Here is a 24,469-nt window from a genome sequence, read left to right as displayed (position 1 = left end):
TGAATAAATTTAAGACAGAAATAGACAGTTTCTTAAACGATAAGGGGATAAGGGGTTATGGGGAGCGGGCGGGGAAGTGGAGCTGAGTCCATGATCAGATCAGCCATGATCTTATTGAATGGCAGAGCAGGTTCGAGGGGCCGTATGGCCTACTCCTGTTCCTATTATGTTCTTATGTAAAGACATGGATTTATATAGCACATTTCATGACCTCCAGACATCTCAAAGTGCTTCACAGCCAATGAAGTCAATGGCGTGTAGTCACTGTTGTAATGTGGGAAACGCGGCAGCTAATTTGCGCACAAGCAAGCTCCCACAAACAGCAATGTGATAATGACCAGATAATATGTTTTTTTGTTGTGTTGATTGAGGCAGAAATATTGGCCAGGCCACCGGGGATAACTCCCCTGCTCTTCTTCAAAAGAGCGCCAATGGATCTTTTATGTCCACTTGAGAGAGCATACGGGGCCTCGGTTTAACATCTCATCCAAGAGACGGCTCCCTCAGCACTGCACTGGAGTGTCAGCCTAGATTTTTTTTTGTGATCAAGTCCCTGGAGTGGTACTTGAACCCACAACCTTCTGACTCAGAGGCGAGAGTGCGACCCACTGAGCCACAGCTGACACCGATCTAACTGAAACAAAAACAAAATACTGCGGATGCTGGAATCTGAAATAAAAATAGAAAATGCTGGAAATCTCAGCAGGTCAGGCAGCATTTGTGGAGATAAACAGAGTTAACATTTCAGGTAGTGCAGGGGCCCTGAAAGGGAGAGGCATAGAAAGAATAAAAGGGAAGGTCTGTGATAGGGTGGAAAGCAGGAGTGATTTAAGAGGCAAAAGGAATGATGGGCAAAAATGAGATGGTAATGGCACAAGTTAGGCACACCAGTGCCTCTGATATGTCTTCCTTTTCCCTCAACCGAGGATTCCCCTCCACCATGGTTAACATGGCCCTCGACTGCGTGCGTTCTATTTCCCGCACCTCTGCTCTCACCCCTTCACTTCCCTCCCAGAACCACGACAGGGTTCCCCTGGTCCTCACCTTTCACCCCACCAGCCTCCACGCTCAATGGATCATCTTCCGCCATTTACCCCATCTCTAGTGTGATCCCACCACCAATCACATCGTCCCCCTCCTCTCCCCACTCAGCATTCCGAAGGGACCGCCCACTCCGCGACACCCTGGTTGATTCCGCAATCACTCCCAGCATCCCTTCCCCTTCCCATGCAAGCGCAGGAGATGTAACACCTGCCCTTTTACCTCCTCCCGTTCCACTGTCCAGGGCCCCAAATACTCCTTTCCAGGTGAAACAGCAATTTACTTGTACTTCTTTCAATTTAGTATACTGAATTCATTGCTCACGATGCAGCCTCCTCTACATTGGGGAGACCAAACGCAGATTGGGTGACCACTTTGCGGAACACCTTTATTCAGTCCATAAGCGTGACCCCGGGCTTCCAGTCTTCTGTCACTTTAATTCTCTGCTCCACTCCCACTCTGACCTCTCCATCCTCAGCCTGCTACACTGTTCCATTGAAGCTCAACGCAAGCGCGAGGAACAGCACCTCCTTTTGTTTTAAGGCACTTTGCAGCCTTCTGGACTCAACATTGAGTTCAACAATTTCAGACCTCTGCACGCACTTTTTTCCCCTTTCCTCACCCTTTTTTTTTGCAAAACACCCCTTTTTTTTCTCTTTCTGGCAGCTGGTTATCATACCGCCAGTCATACCCCATCTAGACTCATCTTTTGTTTCTTAAATTGTGCCATTACTGTTATGTCTTGAATAAAGAATCAGACCAGATACTGCAAGCTCAAAGTAAGATGTGACCGTAGTCCTTTATTACAGGTCTCAGAGTGCCTCTCCAGCCTGTGAGGCCTCTTTATGTACAGGTGCTCCCAAGGGATTGTGGGATCCCTTGGGACTCCAGGGGATGCGCACTCTAGTGGTTAAACAAGGTATTTACAGGTTTACAGAGATAACAACACTCCCCCCGCAAAGTCAATAGTGTAACTATTTAAAATGTGAGTCGATCTGGGGCCTTCCTTTCCCTGGTTGATTGTCTCAGTGCAAATGCTGGTTTTGGCGAGTCGTTTGTTGGGCCCTCGCTGGGCTGTTGCGCAGCTGGCCTTGCTGGGCATGTGACTCCTGCTGGGCTGCTGCGGGTGATGGGTTCTGCTTCATGGTCAACCGTTGGGTCGGTTGCCACTGGTGTGTGTGTTGGAGGGTCGAAAAAGGTAGAGTCTATTGTGGATTGTTCTGGATAGTCCGTGAATCTGAGTTTGGTTTGGTCCAAGTATTTCCTGCAGATGAGTCCATTTGAAAGTTTGATCAGAAACAACCTACTCCCCTCCTTCGCCAAGCCAGTGCTGGGAAGCCACTTGGGACCATGTCCATAGTTCAACACAAATACAGAATCATTAATCTCGATTTTGCGTGACACATTTGCGCGATCATGATATGTATTCTGTTGAAGCCGCCTGCTCTCTACCTGTTCGTATAGATCAGGGTGGACTAACGAGAGCCTTGTCTTAAGTGCCCTTTTCATGAGCAGTTCAGCGGAGGGGAACCCCAGTGAGCGAGTGGGGTCATGTGCGGTAACTAAGCAGGACTCAGGATAGGCGAGTCTGCAGTGAGCCTTCAGTTATCCTCTTCAAGCTCTGCTTGATTGTTTGCACTGCTCGTTGGACGCTGGTTTAAACAGGGCAGATGTGGCATGTTTGATCCCATTGCGGGTCATGAACTCTTTGAACTCGGCACTGGTGAAGCACAGCCCATTGTCACTCACAAGGACATCAGGCAGGCTGTGCGTGGCAATCATGGCCTGCAGGCTTTCAATGGTGGCAGCAGACGTGCTTGCCAACATTATCACACATTCAATCCATTTGGAGTACGCATCTACAACCTGCAGGAACATTTTTCCTAAGAATGGGCCTGCATAATCGACATGGACCCTGGACCACGGTTTGGAGGACCAGGACTATAAACTTAGAGGTGCCTCCCTGGGTGCATTGTTTAACTGTGAACATGTATTACATTTGTGCACGCAGGTCTGCATCGATACCAGGCCACCACACATGGTATCTGGCTATCGCTTTCATCATTACGATGCCTGGGTGGGTGCTGTGGAGGTCACTGATGAAGGTGTCCCTGCCCTCTTTTGGTACCACTACAGTCTGCCTGTAAAGACATTTAATCTCTGCGCCGCTGGTATGGGTTTATTTCTTCCTGCATCTCTAACGGGATACTAGATCTAATTAGCAATCTTGTTGTGCGAGGCCCCTTGGGGAAGAGTGACCATAATATGGTAGAATTCTTTACTAAGATGGAGAGTGACACAGTTAATTCAGAGACTAGGGTCCTGAACTTAAGGAAAGGTAACTTTGATGGTATAAGACATGAATTGGCTAGAATAGACTAGCAAATGATACCTAAAGGGTTAACGGTGGATTTGCAATGGCAAACATTTAACGATCACATGGATGAACTTCAACAATTGTACATCCCTGTCTGGAGTAAAAATAAAACGGGGAAGGTGGCTCAACCGTGGCTAACAAGGGAAATTAAGGACAGTGTTAAATCCAAGGAAGAGGCATATAAATTGGCCAGAAAAAACAAGAAATCTGAGGACTGGGAGAATTTTGTAATACAGCAGAGGAGGACAAAGAGTTTAATTAGGAGGGGGAAAATAGAATATGAAGGAAGTTTGCTGAGAACATAAAAACTGACTACAAAAGCTTCTATTGATATGTGAAGAGAAAAAGATTAGTGAAAACAAACATAGGTCCCTTGCAGTCAGATTCAAGTGAATTTATAATGGGGAACAAAGAAATGGTAGACCAGTTAAACAAATATTTTGGTTCTGTCTTCTCGAAGGAAGACACAAATAACCTTCCGGAAATACTAGGGAACCGAGGGTCTAGTGAGAAGGAGGAACTGAAGGATATCCTTATAAAGCGGGAAATTGTGTTCGGGAAATTGATGGGATTGAAGGCCGATAAATCCCCAGGGCCTGTAGTCTGCATCCCAGAGTACGTAAGGAGGTAGCCCTAGAAATAGTGGATGCATTGGTGTTCATTTTCCAACAGTCCATTGACTCTGGATCGGTTCCTATGGACTGGAGGATAGCTAATATAACACCACTTTTTAAGAAAGGAGGGAGAGAGAAAACGGGTAATTATAGACCGGTTAGCCTGACATCAGTAATGGAGAAAATGTTGGAATCAATTATTAAAGATGAAATAGCAGCACATTTGGAAAGCAGTGACAGGATCGGTCCAAATGAGCATGGATTTATGAAAGGGAAATCATGCTTGACAAATCTTCTAGAATTTTTTGAGGATGTAACTGGTAGAGTGGACAAGGGAGAACCAGTGGATGTGGTATATTTGGACTTTCAAAAGGCTTTTGACAAGGTCCCACACAAGAGATTGGTGTGTAAAATTAAAGCACATGGTATTGGGGGTAATGTACTGACGTGGATAGAGAACTCGTTGGCAGACAGGAAGCAGAGAGTCGGAATAAATGGGTCCTTTTCAGAATGGCAAGCAGTGACTAGTGGTGTACCGCAGGGCTCAGTGCTGGGATCCCAGCTATTTACAATAAACATTAATGATTTGGATGAGGAAATTGAGTGTAATATCTCCAAGTTTGCAGATGACACTAAGCTGGGTGGCAGTGTGAGTTGTGAGGAGGACGCTCAAAGGCTGCAGGGTGACTTGGACAGGTTAGGTGAGTGGGCAAACGGGTGACAGATGCAGTATAATGTGGATAAATGTGAGGTTATCCACTTTGGTGGCAAAAACACGAAGGCAGAATATTATCTGAATGGCGGCAGATTAGGAAAAGGGGAGGTGTAGCGAGACCTGGGTGTCATGGTACATCAGCCATTGAAAGTTGGCATGTAGGTTCAGCAGGCGGTGAAGAAGGCAAATGGTATGTTGACCTTCATAGCTAGGGGATTTGAGTATAGGAGCAGAGAGGTCTTACTGCAGTTGTACAGGGCCTTGGTGAGGCCTCACCTGGAATATTGTGTTCAGTTTTGGTCTCCTAATCTGAGGAAGGACGTTCTTGCTATTGAGGGAGTGCAGCGAAGATTCACCAGACTAATTCGCGGGATGGCAGGACTGACATATGAGGAAAGAACTGGATAGACTGGGCCTGTATTCACTGGAGTTTAGAAGGATGAGAGGGGATCTCATAGAAACGTATAAGATTCTGACAGGACTGGACAGATTAGATGCAGGAAGAATGTTCCCGATGTTGGGGAAGTCCAGAACCAGGGGACATAGTCTAAGTATAAGGGGTAAGCCATTTTAGGACTGAGATGAGGAGAAACTTCTTCACCCAGAGAATTGTTAACCTGTGGAATTCCCTACCGCAGAGAGTTGTAGATGCCAGTTCATTGGATATATTCAAGAGAGAGTTAGATATAGCCCTTACGGCTAAAGGGATCAAGGGGTATGGAGAGAAAGCAGGAAAGGGGTACTGAGGTGAATGAACAGCCATGATATTATTGAATGGTAGTGCAGGCTCGAAGGGCCGAATGGCCTAATCCTGCACCTATTTTCTATGTTTCTAGACCAACTCCCTTGGAGCACAGTTTTTTTTTTATATACTAAGGACAGTAAGGGGTCCTGGCTCGTCCAGGTTCTAATCTGTCGGGCGGTAACAGATGATTGCTCACCCTCGAATGCTTCCATTACCATAACTAAATCTGCGGGCTGTGCCATCTCCACCCGTGGTGGGTAATGGCAGCCTACTGAGAGCATCGGCACAGTTTTCTGTGCCTGGCTGTGGCGGATGGCATAGTTGTATGCGGACAATATGAGCGCCCATCTCTGGATGCGGGCTGATGCATTCATATTTATCCCCTTACTTTCAGAAAAGAGGGGTATAAGTGGCTTATGGTCGGTTTCTAATTCAAATTTGAGCCCAAACAGATATTGATGCATTTTCTTTACCCCATAAACACATACTAACGCTTTTTTTTCAATCATGCTGTAGGCCCTCTCAGCCTTAGACAGACTTTTGGATGCCTAAGCAACCGGTTGCAATTTCCCAAATTCATTAACAATACACACCCTGACACCGTATGATGACGCATCACATGCTAGTACCAAATGCTTACAGGGATCCGACAACACAAGCAATTAGTTTGAACATCACAGTTTCCGAGCTTTCTCAAAGGCATTTTCTTGACTTTTGCCCTATACCCATTCATCTCCTTTATGCAGTAAAGAGTGCAGTTGTTCTAACAATGTGCAAAGACCCAGTAAGAAGTTACCAAATTAGTTCAGGGGTCCTAAAAACGACCGCAGTTCCGACATATTCTGTGCTCTCGATGCATTCTTGATTGCCTCCGTCTTCGAATCGGTGGGCCTGATGCCATCCGCCGCGATTCTTTTCCCCAGGAAATCCACTTCAGGTGCCAGAAAAACGCACTTCCGAGCGTTTTAGCCTGAGCCCCACACGATTAAGCCGACTAAGACCCTCCTCCAGGTTCTTCAGGTGCTCGACGGTGTCCCAACCTGTAACCAAGATGTCGTCCTGGAAGACCACGGTGATTGGGACCGACTTCAGCAAGCTTTCCATGTTCCTCTGGAATACGCTGCGGCCGATTGAATCACAAACGTTAATCTGTTGTAAATAAAGAGACCTTTGTGCGTGTTGATGCAGGTGAGGCCCTTCGATGATTCTTCGAGCTCCTGCGTCATGTAGGCCAATGTCAAGTCCAGCTTCGTGAATGTTTTTCCTCCTGCCAGCGTCGCAAATAGGTTGTCTGCCTTTGGTAGTGGGTATTGATCCTGCAGGGAGAAACGATTGATAGTTACTTTGTAATCACCACAGATTCTGACGGTGCCGTCTTCCTTGAGGACTGGAACAATCGGATTGGCCCACTCGTTGAATTCGATCGGCGAAATGATACCCTATCGTTGCAGCCTGTCCAGTTTGATCTCCACCCTCTCTCTCATCATGTGCTGTACCGCTCTCGTCTTGTGATGCATGGGTCGCTTCCCCAGAATCAAGTGGATCTGCACTTTTGCTCCTTGGAACTTCAAGATGCCTGGTTCGAACAGCGAGGGGAACTTGCTTAGGACCTGAGCACACGAAGTGTCGTCGATGGACAAGAGCGCTTGGATGTCGTCCCAGTTCTAGCGTATCTTTCCCAACCAGCTTCTGCCAAATAGCGTGGGGCCATCGCCCGGTACCACCCAGAGTGGTAAATTGTGCACCGCTCCATCGTAGGAGACCTTTATTGTAGCACTGCGGAGTACGGGAATCAGTTCCTTTGTGTACATTCTCAGTTTAGTACGAATGGGAGTCAGGATTGGCCTTGAGGCCGTGCTGCACCACGATTTATCGAAAATCTTCTTGCTCATTATGGACTGGCTTGCACCTGTGTCCAGTTCCATTGACACCGGGTGTCCATTTAATTCAACCTTCAGCATTATCGGGGACACTCTGTGGTAAATGTGTGCACCCCATATACTTCTGCCTCCTCAATCTAAGGTTCTGGTTTATCGTGATCCAACGTGGATCTGTCCTCCTCTGCAACATGGTGGTTTGCAGGATTATCAGGGTTTGTAGCTCACCTGCACCGACGTTGGAGGTGTCCCATTGTTCCACAGCCCTTGTAAATGTATCCTTTGAAGCGGCATGAATGGAAACGATGATCACCCTCGCAGCGCTAACAAGGTGTTAATGGCCTTGCATTCATCACCCTTGATGGTGGACTCAGACATCTGCGGACGTGCAGCTGCAGGCATATGAGTCCTGTCCTGTACGGTGCAGTTCGAAAACAACATTACTTTGTTCACATTACTTGCAGCAGCACTCGTGTGCTGAGAGATTTGTTTGGTGTTGTCACTGGTGGCGATGAACGCCTGGGCTATCGTTATGGCTTTACTCAAGGTTGGGGTCTCTACAGTCAAAAGTTTGCGAAGTATTACATCATGGCCAATGCCAAGTACAAAGAAGTCCCTGAGCAAGTGCTCCAAGTGTCCTTCAAATTCGCAATGTCCTGCAAGGCACCATAGCTCGGCAATGTAGTTCGCCACTTCCTGGCCTTCAGACCTTTTGCACGTGTAGAACCAATACCTTGCCATCAGAACGCTTTCCTTCGGGTTTAGATGCTCCTGGACCAGTGTGCACAAGTCATTGTACGACTTCTGTGGGTTTCGCTGGAGCAAGCAGATTTTTTATGAGGCCTTACGTTGGTGCCCAGCAAACGGTGAGGAGGATCGCCCTTCGTTTGGCAGTGTTCGCTTCTCCTTCCAGCTCGTTGGCCACGAAGTACTGGTCAAGTCGCTCCACGAAGGTTTCCCAATCATCTCCCTCTGAAAATTTCTCCAGGATGCCCACGGTTCTCTGCATTGTTGCAGTGGGGTTCGTCATCTGTATCTCGTCACCAGTTGTTATGTCTTGAATAAAGAATCAGACCAGATCCTGCAAGCTCAAAGTAAGGTGTGACTGTAGTCCTTTATTACAGGTCTCAGAGTGCCTCTCCAGCCTGTGAGGCCTCCTGATGTACGGTGCTCCCAAGGGATTGTGGGATCCTTTGGGACTTCAGAGGATGCGCCCTCTGGTGGTTAAACAACGTATTTACAGGTTTACATATATAACAATTACCATCTCATTTTTGCCCATCATCCCTTTTGTCTCTTAAATCACTCCTGCCTTCCACCCTATCACAGACCTTCCCTTTTATTCTTTCTTCCTCTCCCTCTTTCAGTGCTCTGTACATCGTGGACTTTTCCAGTTCTAATGAAGGGTCACGGACCTGAAATGTTAATTCTGTTTCTCGCCACAGATACTGCCTGACCTGATGAGATTTCCAGCATTTACTGATCTAACTGAGTTGTTTAAAATGATAAAAGGATTCAACAGAGTAGATGCAAAGAAGCTATTCCCTGTGGCTTGGGAATCCAGATCAAGGGGGCACAATCTTAAAATTAGAGCTCGGCATTCAGCAATGAAATCAGGAGGCATTTCTTTCCACTCAAAGTGCAATGGAAATGTGGAATTCTCTTTCCCAAAAGGCTGTTGATGTGTGCAATTAACCTAAATTCAGTGCAATACATGATACAATGTTTGAACACACGATAAAGTTTATATCCGTCTGAGAGGGCAGATGGGATCGCAGTTTGAAATCTCATCCAAAAGACTTCTTCAGTGCTCCTCCAGCATTGCACTGAAATATCAGCCTCGGTTACGTGCTCAAGTCTCTGGAGTGGAGCTTGAGCCCCATAACCTTCTGACTCAGATGCCAGCATGCTACCACTGCACCAAGGCTGACATTTATGCTATGTCAACATTTCCTATTCAATTTTGCGATGTCAACAGTCACAATATAGTTGCCGGCAGTATTCCTATATGTGTTGCCATCTAATTTATAATAAAACAATACATTCATCAACCATGAGTAAAACTATGGGCAATTTACTAGTATATTTAACATCTTGCTTATGGTGCGCACTTCCTGTCCGCAAAAATTACTTCCTGTGTCATACTTTTATAATGGAAAACTCAATTGTCAACATGTCACAAAAGAAAATCGGTAAACATTTATAATGCATAACCGTATCTAAATGCCAAACATTTTGCTCTCATAAACCAATCAAATCACTTAAAATGCTTTTTGGAAAAAGTTTTGTCTACCATTTTTTCTCAGTAACTAAAATTTCTAATGGCCAAAACAAAGTTTTGAACAATTTTAAAAAAAATGTTGAATTACATATTTCATATTATTGCATTTATCCATTAAACTGTCTTTTAACACTTTCATTAAAGCTTTAGTTCAAAACCTCAGCTTGTTTCAAAAGCCTGGCTTTTTGTCTGGATATTTTCTCCCTCACAATTGTTGTACACATTTGTAAAATCTAAGCACGTGTAGTTTTCAGAATTTCCTAGCATTCCACAATCCATGCATTCAAAGCACATAGTTAGCAAAATGTTGCAGCATGGAATCTGCATCAGCACAAGTTGAAATAGAGACGACCCCCTCATCAAGTGGAGATTTGAGTTTATTTGCTTTTTCCAGAATATTTTCAAACAAACTAGATACTGAATTCTTTACGGTTTATTTAGGCAAGTGATGGCATTTATTTAAAAATGCTGTTTTCTACTATGAACAGTGAACAGCTACGATTAGCAGCACCTGTTGCCCCTAATACTACCAGATCCTTGCACTCCAAATACTGCTAGCCTCAGAACAGTCTCCCCAATTCTGCAGGACATCTCAGAACCCCTCCAGATTTTCCTCACTCCCAAATCTTAGGACCTTACTGAATGTTCACAAACCTTTAGACTGATGTTAAAACCAGTCCCAATGCTCCCAGAACCTGAGACCACCCTCCTCAATGCTTCCAGAGCCCAGGATCCTCCCTCAGTTATCCTAGGACCCGGGATCGCCCACCACCCAAACTCCCCACCTGCCCAAAGTGCTATTCGTTTTTGAGATCCCATTCCAGTACTATCTAATCCTGGACCCCATCCAGATGCTCCCAGAAAAGGGGCCCTGGAATAAAATTCATAATAAGACGTGTTCATACATAGCCACCATCTTCCTGACCACAGCATGGACATTCACCTAAGACCACTGAATGGTGATTGAATGTGCTGAACTTAACTCCCTGCAACCCAATCATGACAAGCACTGACCCTGGACACATGGCCGTTTGCTGTTATACATAATGCCTTCCGGGAGCTGTCATTTCGAGCCTCAGTTCCCTCATCAGCTGTAGAATGCTATTTAATAAAAGTCGAGATTATCAAAATGTAATATTAACGGTACTTATTTTTAAATGTCTATTTATTTTAGTACTAACCATCTGAATATCTTTAGTTAGGTACAGAACCAGCAGTATATTTTCAAAGGGTGAGGAATTAGTAACTATGGGACAACAGAAAATTTCCACCATGTTAATTTAAAATAATTGTCTGATAGGAAGATGCCTATAAAATAGCTTAAAATCCAATAATCGCCTTACATAATTGAGGCCATAAGGCTCGGTTTTAGTAACACTTAAATATATCCAGATGCAGTTTCCAGTTCATAAAATAACAAAAGGGACTAAGCATTTAACATAACAAAATGTCCTCTGGGACATTTGCTCTTTTTGAAGTGAGTTTCTTACTTTGCTGAACACTAACCTTGGAATGTTTAAGCTGGTTTTCACACTTCGCAACATCATCATCAGAAATCTTTGCACTGGTAAAACTGTCCATAGAACATGAGGACACTGCTTGGCACAAGTCATCAAAATCTTTATCTTGGCTCTCTCTAATTTCCAACAAAAGCTTTGATAGCTCCCCGGTTAGTACTTCACCTGCCAACAAAAGAGGCAAATTATTCCTGTGGAATTGAATATGTTCAACGCTTTAATAGAAAAGTAATCAGTAAAATGTCTACCCATATTAAATTCATTAGGAATTCTGTTTATAGATGAATTATAGTGGGAAGGTTTTGGGAAAGAGTTTAACATATTAACATCCCCAGAGAATACAGACTTCATTTGATACCTTAGTGTGATACACATCAGCACTGCTCATGACTTGCGGGTTTTGGTACAGCTCAACTGCTGTTTGCAAATCTCCAATAACAACATAAATTATAGCCACATATTTCTGCTTGTTGTGATTCTGAAATAATGAGTATTACTGTATTTTGGACCAAATACAAATGCGTAAAGGTCACACCAGTGAGATTTACTATGATATTACGACCTCATTGCCAGCACTGTGAGCCGTCGAGAACTCAACAGTAGTTAATCTTTTTTTAAATCCCAAGCAATTTTGCCTCACAACAAATACAAATATGTATACACAAGGTTAGACTAGGACCAAACTGTTCTCATCACAAATATAATCAATGTCCTTAGCAAAGCTGCAGTTTGGAAGTCAGCATGCACCATGTCATATGAATTGCCCTGTCAAAATAATTCGATGTGGATGGTCAGGCAAGATCGACCCCTTCGAAAACACTGCTGGCTGTGAAATTCTGTGAAAGTCCAACTTTAATATACTTAACAACGTCTTAACAAACAAAAAGGTAACCTTTTCCCTCAATTTTCACTTATAGGGCACAAAATTGGACTCAGTAGTACCCGTTGGCATCCAATGCTTGTGCGCACACTTCTGCTGCAAATCACGCCGGACTCCATCTTGGCGAGGGTGTTTGCGCACACGCAGCTAATGTCCGCTAGATGTATGCAGAGCAGGCAGATCATGATTTCAATAAGCGTGCAACGCTGATTTGGCACCAATGGTGCCATTTTGGAGTTTAACGCTCCAGCCAACATATCCACCGCTCTTAACTTCAGACAGCTGAACACATACTGAGCAGCAGGAAGGACCGCGTCACCAGCACCATTTAAAGGGATCATCAACTAATTACAAGTTAGTTGCTAGTTGATTTTTTCTGGCTGTTGCTATGATTGTTAAAGTGTTTGGTGCTTTCCATAGTTCCTTCAAGTTGCAAAAGTCTACAAGGAGTGGTGTGCCAGGTGCTAAAGGACTTTTTCTTGACTTTAAGGCTACTGTCAGACATGGGTGCAGTTGTAGGCATTCCCCTTGCAAGACAGCATAACTGGGAGAATGAGCAGAGGCCACACAGAGCAGCCAAACTGCTAGAAGCAGGAGGAGGAGGAGGAGGAGATGGGGGGGGGGGGGGGGCGGTAGGGAAGATGGGCTCTCAGCACAAGGCCATATCCGCCCAAGGTGTTCAGGGAGCATTTCTCCTTGCCTGAACCTCAGCGAGAAACAATGTGAGAGACGTCTATCCTTCAATAAGGACGTCCTCACTGAAATCTGCCACCTGCTACAGCCACAACTCCAACCTCAGAGCAGGGCAAGGACCGCATTGCCGGCGGCTGTGAAGGTGACCGTGGCGATGAACCTTTGTGTATCTGGATTGCCCCAGGCTGGAGCTGGAGATATTTGCAACATCTTGCAGTTTGCCATCGACTGTTGCGTAAGGGAAGTGACAGAGGCTCTCTATTCAAAGAGAGCTAACTACATTTGGTGGCCATTACTGAAACGTGGTTGCAGGGTGGCCAAGACTGGGAATTAAACATACAGGGGTATCTGATGATTCGGAAAGATAGACAAGAAGGGAAAGGAGGTGGGGTGGCTCTGTTAATAAAGGATGATATCAGGGCAGTTGTGAGAGACGATATTGGCTCTAATGAACAAAACGTTGAATCATTGTGGGTGGAGATTAGAGATAGTAAGGGGAAAAAGTCACTGGTGGGCATAGTTTATAGGTCCCCAAATAATAACTTCACGGTGGGGCGGGCAGTAAATCAAGGAAATAATGGAAGCATGTGAAAAAGGAACGGCAGTAATCATGGGGGATTTTAACCTACATATCGATTGGTCAAATCAAATCGCACAGGGTAGCCTGGAGGAGGAATTCATAGAATGCATACGGGATTGTTTCTTAGAACAGTATGTTACAGAACCTACAAGGCAGCAAGCTATCTTAGATCTGGTCCTTTGCAATGAGACAGGAATAATAAACGATCTCCTAGTAAAAGATCCTTTCGGAATGAGTGATCACAGTATGGTTGAATTTGTAATACAAATTGAGGGTGAGGAAGTAGTGTCTCAAACGAGCGTACTATGCTTAAACAAAGGGGACTACAGTGGGATGAGGGCAGAGTTGGCAAAAGTAGACTGGAAGCACAGACTAAACGGTGGCACAATTGAGGAACAGTGGAGGACTTTTAAGGAGCTCTTTCATAGTGCTCAACAAAAATATATTCCAATGAAAAAGAAGGGCGGTAAGAGAAGGGATAACCAGCTGTGGATAACCAGGGAAATTAAGGAGAGTATCAAATTAAAAACCAATGCGTATAAGGTGGCCAAGGTTAGTGGGAAAATAGAAGATTGGGAAAATTTTAAACGACAGCAAAGAATGATGAAGAAAGCAATAAAGAAAGTTGGAGCTGAGGATGGATTCACTCTGGAGCATCCACAATGCTGAGAATGACGTGAGTAGCACGTGTAGCGAGTTGGTTTTACCGCAGGAGAAGGTGAAGGGTCCACAGCCAGAAAGGGAATGGAAGACCAGCAGGAAGAGTAGTGCAAGGGGGGTGGTGCAGGGGTCCCCTGTGGTCATCCCCCTGCAAAACAGATACACTGCTTTGAATGCTGTTGGGGGGGATGACTCATCGGGGGAGGGCAGCAGCGGCTGGCTCTGTTGCACAGGAAGGCGGGAAAAAGAGTGGGAGAGCGATAGTGATAGGGGATTCAATTGCAAGGGGAATAGATAGGCGTTTTTGCGGCCGCAACCGAGACGCCAGGATAGTATGTTGCCTCCCTGGTGCAAGGGTCAAGGATGTCTCGGAGCGGGTGCAGGACATTCTAAAAAAGGAAGGAGAACAGCCAGTTGTCGTGGTGCACATTGGTACCAACGACAGAGGTAAAAAAAAAATGGATGAGGTCCTACGAAACGAATTTAAGGAGATAGGAGCTAAATTAAAAAGGACCTCAAAAGTAGTAATATCAGGATTGCTACCAGTGCCACGTGCTAGTCAGAGTAAGAATCGCAGGATAGCGCAGATGAATACGTGGCTTGAACAGTGGTGCAGCAGGGAGGGATTCAAATTCCTGGGGCATTGGAACCGGTTCTGGGGGAGGTGGGACCAGTACAAACCGGACGGTCTGCATCTGGGCAGGACCAGAACCAATGTCCTAGGGGGAGTGTTTGCTAGTGCTGTTGGGGAGGAGTTAAACTAATATGGCAGGGGGATGGGAACCAATGCAGGGAGACAGAGGGAAACAAAAAGGAGACAAAAACAAAAGACAGAAAGGAGATGAGGAAAAGTGGAGGGCAGAGAAACCCAAGACAAAAAACAAAAAAGGCCACTGTACAGCAAAATTCTAAAAGGACAAAGGGTGTTAAAAAAACAAGCCTGAAGGCTTTGTGTCTTAATGCAAGGAGTATCCGTAATAAGGTGGATGAATTAACTGTGCAAATAGATGTTAACAAATATGATGTGATTGGGATTACGGAGACGTGGCTCCAGGATGATCAGGGCTGGGAACTCAACATCCAAGGGTATTCAACATTCAGGAAGGATAGAATAAAAGGAAAAGGAGGTGGGGTAGCATTGCTGGTTAAAGAGGAGATTAATGCAATAGTTAGAATGGAGATTAGCTTGGATGATGTAGATTCTATATGGGTAGAGCTGCAAAACACCAAAGGGCAAAAAACGTTAGTGGGAGTTGTGTACAGACCTCCAAACAGTAGTAGTGATGTTGGGGAGGGCATCAAACAGGAAATTAGGGGTGCATGCAATAAGGGTGCAGCAGTTATAATGGGTGACTTTAATATGCACATAGATTGGTCTAACCAAACTGGAAGCAATACGGTGGAGGAGGATTTCCTGGAGTGCATAAGGGATGGTTTTCTAGACCAATATGTCGAGGAACCAACTAGGGGGGGGAGGCTATCTTAGACTGGGTGTTGTGTAATGAGAGAGGATTAATTAGCAATCCCGTTGTGTGAGGCCCCTTGGGGAAGAGTGACCATAATATGGTGGAATTCTGCATTAGGATGGAGAATGAAACAGTTAATTCAGAGACCAAGGTCCAGAACTTAAAGAAGGGTAACTTTGAAGGTATGAGGCGTGAATTGGCTAGGATAGATTGGCGAATGATACTTAAGGGGTTGACTGTGGATAGGCAATGGCAGACATTTAGAGACCGCATGGATGAATTACAACAATTGTACATTCCTGTCTGTCATAAAAATAAAAAAGGGAAGGTGGCTCAACCGTGGCCATCAAGGGAAATCAGGGATAGTATTAAAGCCAAGGAAGTGACATACAAATTGGCCAGAAATAGCAGTGAACCCGGAGACTGGGAGAAATTTAGAACTCAGCAGAGGAGGACAAAGGGTTTGATTAGGGCAGGGAAAATGGAGTACGAGAAGAAGCTTGCAGGGAACATTAAGACGGATTGCAAAAGTTTCTATAGATATGTGAAGAGAAAAAGGTTAGTAAAAACAAACGTAGGTCCCCTGCAGTCAGAATCAGGGGAAGTCATAACGGGGAACAAAGAAATGGCGGACCAATTAAACAAGTACTTTGGTTCGGTATTCACTAAGGAGGACATTAACAACCTTCCGGATATAAGAGGGGTTAGAGGATCTAGTAAGGAGGAGGAACTGAGGGAAATCCTTATTAGTCGGGAAATTGTGTTGGGGAAATTAATGGGATTGAAGGCCGATAAATCCCCAGAGCCTGATGGACTGCATCCCAGAGTACTTAAGGAGGTGGCCTTGGAAATAGCGGATGCATTGACAGTCATTTTCCAATATTCCATTGACTCTGGATCAGTTCCTATCGAGTGGAGGGTAGCCAATGTAACCCCACTTTTTAAAAAAGGAGGGAGAGAGAAAACAGGGAATTATAGACCGGTCAGCCTGACATCGGTAGTGGGTAAGATGATGGAATCAATTATTAAGGAGGTCATAGCAGTGCATTTGGAAAGAGGTGACATGATAGGTCCAAGTCAGCATGGATTTGTGAAAGGGAAATCATGCTTGACAAATCTTCTAGAATTTTTTTGAGGATGTTTCCAGTAGATTGGACAAGGGAGAACCAGTTGATGTGGTATATTTGGACTTTCAGAAGGCTTTCGACAAGGTCCCACACAAGAGATTAATGTGCAAAGTTAAAGCACATGGGATTGGGGGTAGTGCGCTGACATGGATTGAGAACTGGTCGTCAGACAGGAAGCAACGAGTAGGAGTAAATGGGTACTTTTCAGAATGGCAGGCGGTGACTAGTGGGGTACCGCAAGGTTCTGTGCTGGGGCCCCAGCTGTTTACATTGTACATTAATGATTTAGACGAGGGGATTAAATGTAGTATCTCCAAATTTACGGATGACACTAAGTTAGGTGGCAGTGTGAGCTGCGAGGAGGATGCTATGAGGCTGCAGAGTGACTTGGATAGGTAAGGTGAGTGGGCAAATGAATGGCAGATGAAGTATAATGTGGATAAATGTGAGGTTATCTACTTTGGTGGTAAAAACAGAGAGACAGACTATTATCTGAATGGTGACAGATTAGGAAAAGGGGAGGTGCAAAGAGACCTGGGTGTCATGGTACATCAGTCATTGAAGGTTGGCATGCAGGTACAGCAGGCGGTTAAGAAAGCAAATGGCATGTTGGCCTTCATAGCGAGGGGATTTGAGTACAGGGGCAGGGAGGTGTTGCTACAGTTGTACAGGGCATTGGTGAGGCCACACCTGGAGTATTGTGTACAGTTTTGGTCTCCTAACCTGAGGAAGGACATTCTTGCTATTGAGGGAGTGCAGCGAAGGTTCACCAGACTGATTCCCGGGATGGCGGGACTGACCTATCAAGAAAGACTGGATCAACTGGGCTTGTATTCACTGGAGTTCAGAAGAATGAGAGGGGACCTCATAGAAACATTTAAAATTCTGATGGGTTTAGACAGGTTAGATGCAGGAAGAATGTTTCCAATGTTGGGGAAGTCCAGAACCAGGGTCACAGTTTAAGGATAAGGGGTAAGCCATTTAGAACCGAAATGAGGAGGAACTTCTTCACCCAGAGAGTGGTGAACATGTGGAATTCTCTACCACAGAAAGTTGTTGAGGCCAATTCACTAAATATATTCAAAAAGGAGTTAGATGTAGCCCTTACTACTAAGGGGATCAAGGGGTATGGTGAGAAAGCAGGAATGGGGTACTGAAGTTGCATGTTCAGCCATGAACTCATTGAATGGCGGTTCAGTCTAGAAGGGCCGAATGGCCTGCTCCTGCACCTATTTTCTATGTTTCTATGTTTCTATGAAAGGAAAGATAGATTACGAAGGTAAACTTGCGCAAAACATAAAAACGGATAATAAAAGTTTTTTCAGATATATAAAATGGAAAAGAGTGACTAAAGTAAATGTTGGTCCCTTAGAAGATGAGAAGGGGGATTTAATAATGGGAAATGTGGAAATGGCTGAGACCTTAAACAATTATTTTGCTTCGGTCTTCACAGTGGAAGACACAGAAACCATGCCAGAAATTGTTGGTCACAGAAATGTGGGAAGGGAGGACCTGGAGACAATCACTATCACTAGGGGGGTAGTGCTGGACAGGCTAATGGGACTCAAGGTAGACAAGTCCCCTTGTCCTGATGAAATGCATCCCAGGGTATTAAAAGAGATGGCGGAAGTTATAGCAGATGCATTCGTTATAATCTACCAAAATTCTCTGGACTCTGGGGAGGTACCAGCGGATTGGAAAGCAGCTAATGTAACGCCTCTGTTTAAAAAAGGGGGCAGACAAAAGGCAGGTAACTATAGGCTGGTTAGTTTAACATCTGTAGTGGGGAAAATGCTTGAAACTATCATTAAGGAAGAAATAGCGGGACATCTAGATAGGAATAGTGCAATCAAGCAGACGCAGCATGGATTCATGAAAGGGAAATCATGTTTAACTAATTTACTGGAATTCTTTGAGGATATAACGAGCATGGTAGATAGACGTGTACCGATGGATGTGGTGTATTTAGATTTTGAAAAGGCATTCGATAAGGTGCCACACAAAAGGTTACTGCAGAAGATAAAGGTTCGTGGGGTCAGTGGAAATGTATTAGCATGGATCAAGAATTGGCTGGCTAACAGAAAGCAGAGAGTCGGGATAAATGGGTCCTTTTCGGGTTGGAAATCGGTGGTTAGTGGTGTGCCACAGGGATTGGTGCTGGGACCACAACTGTTTACAATATACATAGATGACCTGGAAGAGGGGACAGAGTGGAGTGTAACAAAATTTGCAGATGACACAAAGATTAGTGGGAAAGTGGGTTGTGTAGAGGACACAGGGAGGCTGCAAAGAGATTTAGATAGGTTAAGCGAATGGGTTAAGGTTTGGCAGATGGAATACAATGTCAGAAAGTGTGAGGTCATCCACCTTGGGAAAAAAAACAAAAAAAGGGAATATTATTTGAATGGGGAGAAATTACAACATGCTGCGGTGCAGAGGGACCTGGGGGTCCTTGTGCATGAATCTCAAAAAGTTAGTTTGCAGGTGCAGCAGGTAATCAGGAAGGCGAATGGAATGTTGGCCTTCATTGCGAGAGGGATGGAGTACAAAAGCAGGGAGGTCCTGCTGCAACTGAACAGGGTATTGGTGAGGCCGTACCTGGAGTACTGCGTGCAGTTTTGGTCACCTTACTTAAGGAAGGATATACTGGCTTTGGAGGGGGTACAGAGACGATTCACGAGGTTGATTCCGGAGATGATCTTATGATGATAGGTTGAGTAGACTGGGTCTTTACTCGTTGGAGTTCAGAAGGATGAGAGGTGATCTTATAGAAACATTTAAAATAATGAAAGGGATAGACAAGATAGAGGCAGAGAGGTTGTTTCCACTGGTCGGGGAGACTAGAACTAGGGGGCACAGCCTCAAAATACGGGGGAGACAATTTAAAACAGAGTTGAGAAGGAACTTCTTCTCCCAGAGGGTTGTGAATCTGTGGAATTCTCTGCCCAAGGAAGCAGTTGAGACTAGCTCATTGAATGTATTCAAGTCACAGATAGATAGATAGATATGTAACTAATAAGGGAATTAAGGGTTATGGGGAGCGGGCGGGTAAGTGGAGCTGAGTCCACGGCCAGATCAGCCATGATCTTATTGAATGGCGGAGCAGGCTCGAGGGGCTAGATGGCCTACTCCTGTTCCTAATTCTTATGTTCTTATGTTCTTATGTACATTTCTTGCCAGAGACCAGCAGGAGGAGCGAGCACGCAGCTTTGCCAGGATAGCAGGCTTCCCCCTGGTGCAGGGTGTCATTGACTGCATGCACATCGCTTTGTGGGCGCAGCAGGTCAACTCTGCCACATACTGGAACTGAAAGGGATTCCACTTCCTCAATGTTCAGCTGATGTGTGACCATAGGCAGCGAATTACATAGGTCAATGCCTGGTATCCTGGTAGTAGCCATGATGCCTTGATTCTGCGGCAATCTGCTGTGTCATCTGCATTTGAGCCACCACGGCAAACCAAAGGGTGGCAACTGGGCGACAAGGCCTATCCATTGACAACATGGTTCCGGTTCGCAACCCATGCACGTGTACGCAGCATGCATATAATGAAAGCCATGCTGGCACATGAAATGTGATGGAGCAGACACTTGGCATGCTGAAACAATGCTTTCGCTGCCTAGACCGATCTGGAGGCGCTCTGCAGTACTCGGCAGAGCGGATGTCAAGATTTGTGGAGATCTGCTGCATGCTTCACAACTTCGTCATCATGAGGGGGAGCGCCCTTACTACCAGTGGTATGGTGAGCAGCTGAGGAGCAGGAGCATGAGAAGGAAGAGGAGAAGGAGAAGGAAGAGGAGAAGGAGGAGGAAGAAGAGAAGGAGAAGGAACAAGAGGAGGAGGAAGAGGAGGAACAAGAGGAGGAGGAAGAGGAGGAAGTGAGGAGACAACCTAGACAGCCCCTTTCTGCCTGGGCTGTCCGTGAGGAGCTAATTCGAGTGAGATATCAGAAAATACAACCCCAATTCCACATTCACCAACAGTCCCACACGTTACCTCCCCTCCATCTTTAACCATCTCAGCATCTGCTTGGCCACAATGCAAAATTAAAAGTCACCACAAATTAAACATTCCAAACCAAATTTAGGAATTAAATCATGCCATATTACATACAAGCATAAACTCATCACCCTTGTGATTTGTAATGCACTACCTCAGTTGTAGCCTTCAAAAGGGATTGCTCTTCGAAAGAGCCAGTGCAATAGGCCGAATGGCCTCCTTCTCTGCTGTATTAGTCTATGATTTTATCGTTGTGCAATTCTTTATTGCCTGTCTTCTGTGTGCCTTTGCCTATCCTAGTGCTCCTATGCAGTGCTGCTGTAGCATGGCTGGTGGAAGCTGCATGACTACCATTACCCAGGGCAGCACCTCAGCAATCCTAGTAATCTGTTGGAGGATAGATTGCTGGACTACTGTGACACCCTGCAAGCTCCTTTAAACGCTGTAATCCACAGCCACGATGGCAGCAGTCTGAGCTTGCGTGACAGCAGTCAAAGCATGCATGGCAGAAAGCCGATCTTGCACGAAAGCAGTCTGAGCTTCCATTGCACATCAGAGGAGATTGTGGGACGAGGAGGAAGTTGGGTGTGAAAAGGAGGATTAGGTATGAGGATACCGTCATCTTCAATGGTTTCCGCCCACCCGCCACTGGCCACAGCCTCGGCAATGACCATTCCAATAATGGCCAGCACTGTCTCCTCCATCGGGGTTAGGACATGCAGGTGAGCCTGTCCCCGCTCCAGTTAGCTCCTGCTACCAATGGGTGTGTACCACCTTATCCTGCAAGAGAGAGGGAAGTGTGTCAGTGAGTGTTGTGCAATCTGTTTGGGGGATCTGGCTGTCATGGTTGAATAGCTGACAGTGTGTGCAAGTGTGAGATGTGGGTGTGAGGCTTGCAGCAGTGTGTGAGGGTGAGTTGAAGCTATGGATATTCGGTATCAGTCCTGATTGATAGAGATTGTTGGTAGGTGAGTGACAGGGGTGTGGTAAATTGAGCAATGTCTGAGGCTAGTGGTATAATTGGTAGGATATGGCATTTGAAGATACATTCACTGACCTTGACCACTCTTGCGAGGCCATTGAATTTCTTATGGCACTGCATCTAGCTCCTCGGGGCTTGACTCCTGACATTGACCTCCACGGCTATCTGCGCCCATTGCCTATTTGAACATGTGACTAGAGGACCTCCGGCTCCCCTGCAGATACAGGGCATCTCTCCTCCTCTTCACCTCCTCCACCAAGACCTCCAGTGCAGCAGCTGAAAACCTTGGAGCCCAATTCCTCCCATGTTGTGCCATTCTTCACTGTTCCCCAGGACAGATTCACTTCCTGCACAACTCCCAGCACCTACTGCAGCCACAATGCACCTCCCCTTTAAGAGGTGCAGGCTAGCTTTAAGCAGTCCATGCTCGGTTTAAGTGGTGCTAGAAAGTTAGTACTTGGGGCTCCCCCGCTGCTGCATGCAGTCATTGAAAAGTGCGGTTCATGATGCCTGCACGCAGAAATCATTCTAATGAGCAGATAGCACAAAGCTGGCATGCTGCTTGCATTTCAATCAATAGGCAGGAGTTAATCGCGCATCACAATCCCTACACACGTTTTTGGTGGCTATCCAATTTAGCCCCCATATCTTTTAGTCTATTTTTGGAAGCATAATAATCCTAATCTCTCAAAACTATTGTGAAATCAGGAATTCTCTCCCACAGTGTGAAATCCCTTAGATAATCAAGTGGGAGCCAGAAACAGTGATGGGGGTGAGCCAGCGGAAGAATTAGGACTTTTGCACAGGTGTGTGATTTACGCAGGTGGACAACTTTTGTAGATTCTGTGACAAAATGACAGTTGCAATTTTCCAGAGGCTTTGCTGATGACTCAGTCAATATATGTAATACCGAGTTACATCAACCCTAGTTTGTGTTGGGTTAGCAGATCCCATCCAGGCAAACAAGAGGGTGCTTGAACTGGCCTCATTGTCCCTGGGCAGTGGATGAGCTCCTACTCGTGGTCATTATCCAGTCGTCTCAAAAGTGCACGTGTGGATCTGGTGCAGGAGCACACCCTTCCCCCACATCGTCCAACAGCCCACTGATAGTACTGGGGGGGCAACAATTCACATGGAGCCATACCCCAGCATCAATCACCAGCTTTAGGAGAGGAAGGTAGGAAAGAGAAAACTGTGGATGAAGAATGCTATGGGCAGCATGCCAAGCGAGTTGCTATGGTTACCAGCTATCACTCTGAGTGCACGGCTGACATTATGAGTATTTAGAGCTAATTTTTCTAGTTAAAAGTACAGTAATATGCATTAAAATGTATTTTTATTTCTAATACAAGCCACATTTTCTTTATAAAAATGGTACAACCAGCAGCATATGACATATAAATTTTATTGATGAGTAACTATAAGCCATGCAATCATTTCATCATTCATGAGCAAGCTAGTGATCCTTACTTATGGCGATGGTTATCATAATGCACTATATTCTAGCCTCTTAATTCTTTGATAATTATGCATTATAACTGCAAAGTAATTCTATTCTACCCTTCTAAGAAATACAGAACTATATAATTCTGGAGTTCGTATATCATAATTACTGTCCTGACAATCTAATGAATGGAATGTCTGAATTTGTTTTAACATAAGATCTCACAGGAGCTAGAGTAAACACCTCCAGTATTTGCACAGGCTGCAATGAAACCTTGTAATGCATTGTAACTGTATATTATGTTATATATGCTCAGCAGTGAGTTCCAGATAGTATTTAATTTCAGGGTCCAGGCTATATCTGTAAGCTGGCCAAACTGCAATATCGCTGATGACGTTGTCTCCTGGATGCCCCATGAAGTTACCAATTGATATCATTCTCACTCTGGAGCCTTCACCACACAGCCATGTGTTTTTCTATACACACTGCTGACTTGGATGTATCTCCCATGTTTAACATTGGGGAGGAGAGGGGTACATAGGTTTTTAGCAACTTCAGATGAAACCAGTTAATTTGAATACGGCAGTGAATCAACTGGGAACTGATGAATCTGTTAGTTTCCACATTAACTAAATTAAAATAAGCAGCAGGATCCATTTACAAACTGCCATTTGAAAATGACTCTGCTCGTACAATGCCATGAAAAGCTGATAAGTCAACAGACAGTTCCAATAAGAGCTGCTCAGCAATCATGCAGGGTAGAACATAAGAACACGTGTTACAATTCCCAAATGCCTCTCCAAATAAAACACCCTCAGCAAAAAATATATGCTGACTGGGATTGTTTTCAAAATTGTTGACAAACAATTCTAAATCTGAGGACATAGAAACAAACCTGGAGACTTTGACACGAGACACTGGAGGATAGAGAAAGGAATAAAATATAGAGCATGATCATGCTGAGTTACTGCATACATTTAAGCTGGATAAAAATGCTGCAAAGCATTTTTTATTTACTAAGGTCTGTCAGCACTTTTACAATGAAAATTTTGTGCACACAGAACTTTTCACAGGAGGTACAATAGCATAAAGATTTCTAATATTTTGATTACTAGATGACATTAAAACAAACAAGTTGTCACCTAAGACTGGTATTTGGGGCGAGTACATATGGGTGTTATAGGGCTAGACTTTGCATTAGTCTCCAGATCGCCCAAAAGTGGGTGGTATTTCCAGCGTTAGCGATTATATTGTTTTTTGTGATCGCCGGAATATCGCCCATTTTCAAACCCACTAGTTTCCACTTTTTAATTTGGCCGTAGCGATGTGAAATGGGTGTTAGTGATTTATTCAGTCGTCCATAGCAACGGTCTTTTCCCACGTTTCAGGAGGTTAGGGGTCATCTGCACATGTGCAGAAGAGAGTGAAAGAGGAGAGAGAGAGAGAGAGAGTGGGAGAGAGAAAAGAAAGCT

The 24,469-nt window shown here is 45.0% G+C and overlaps 1 protein-coding gene across 11 annotated transcripts in view; it reads right to left on the bottom strand.

Annotated features, from left to right (window-relative positions):
• anks1b (ankyrin repeat and sterile alpha motif domain containing 1B) overlaps positions 1–24,469 on the bottom strand; it is a 965,528-nt gene that overhangs the window by 398,909 nt on the left and 542,150 nt on the right. For all 11 annotated transcript variants that reach the window (XM_070897439.1, XM_070897440.1, XM_070897444.1 and 8 more), the window contains one exon: positions 11,157–11,332. In XM_070897439.1, coding sequence (XP_070753540.1) covers positions 11,157–11,332 — 176 coding nt within the window. The remainder of the gene's footprint in view (positions 1–11,156; positions 11,333–24,469) is intronic.

The sequence above is a fragment of the Pristiophorus japonicus genome, chromosome 13 (genome assembly GCF_044704955.1).
Source record: "Pristiophorus japonicus isolate sPriJap1 chromosome 13, sPriJap1.hap1, whole genome shotgun sequence".
NCBI classification, from domain to species: domain Eukaryota; kingdom Metazoa; phylum Chordata; class Chondrichthyes; family Pristiophoridae; genus Pristiophorus; species Pristiophorus japonicus.
Note: the sequence above shows the minus strand (reverse complement) of the source record. Positions and strands in the feature narration are given on the sequence as shown.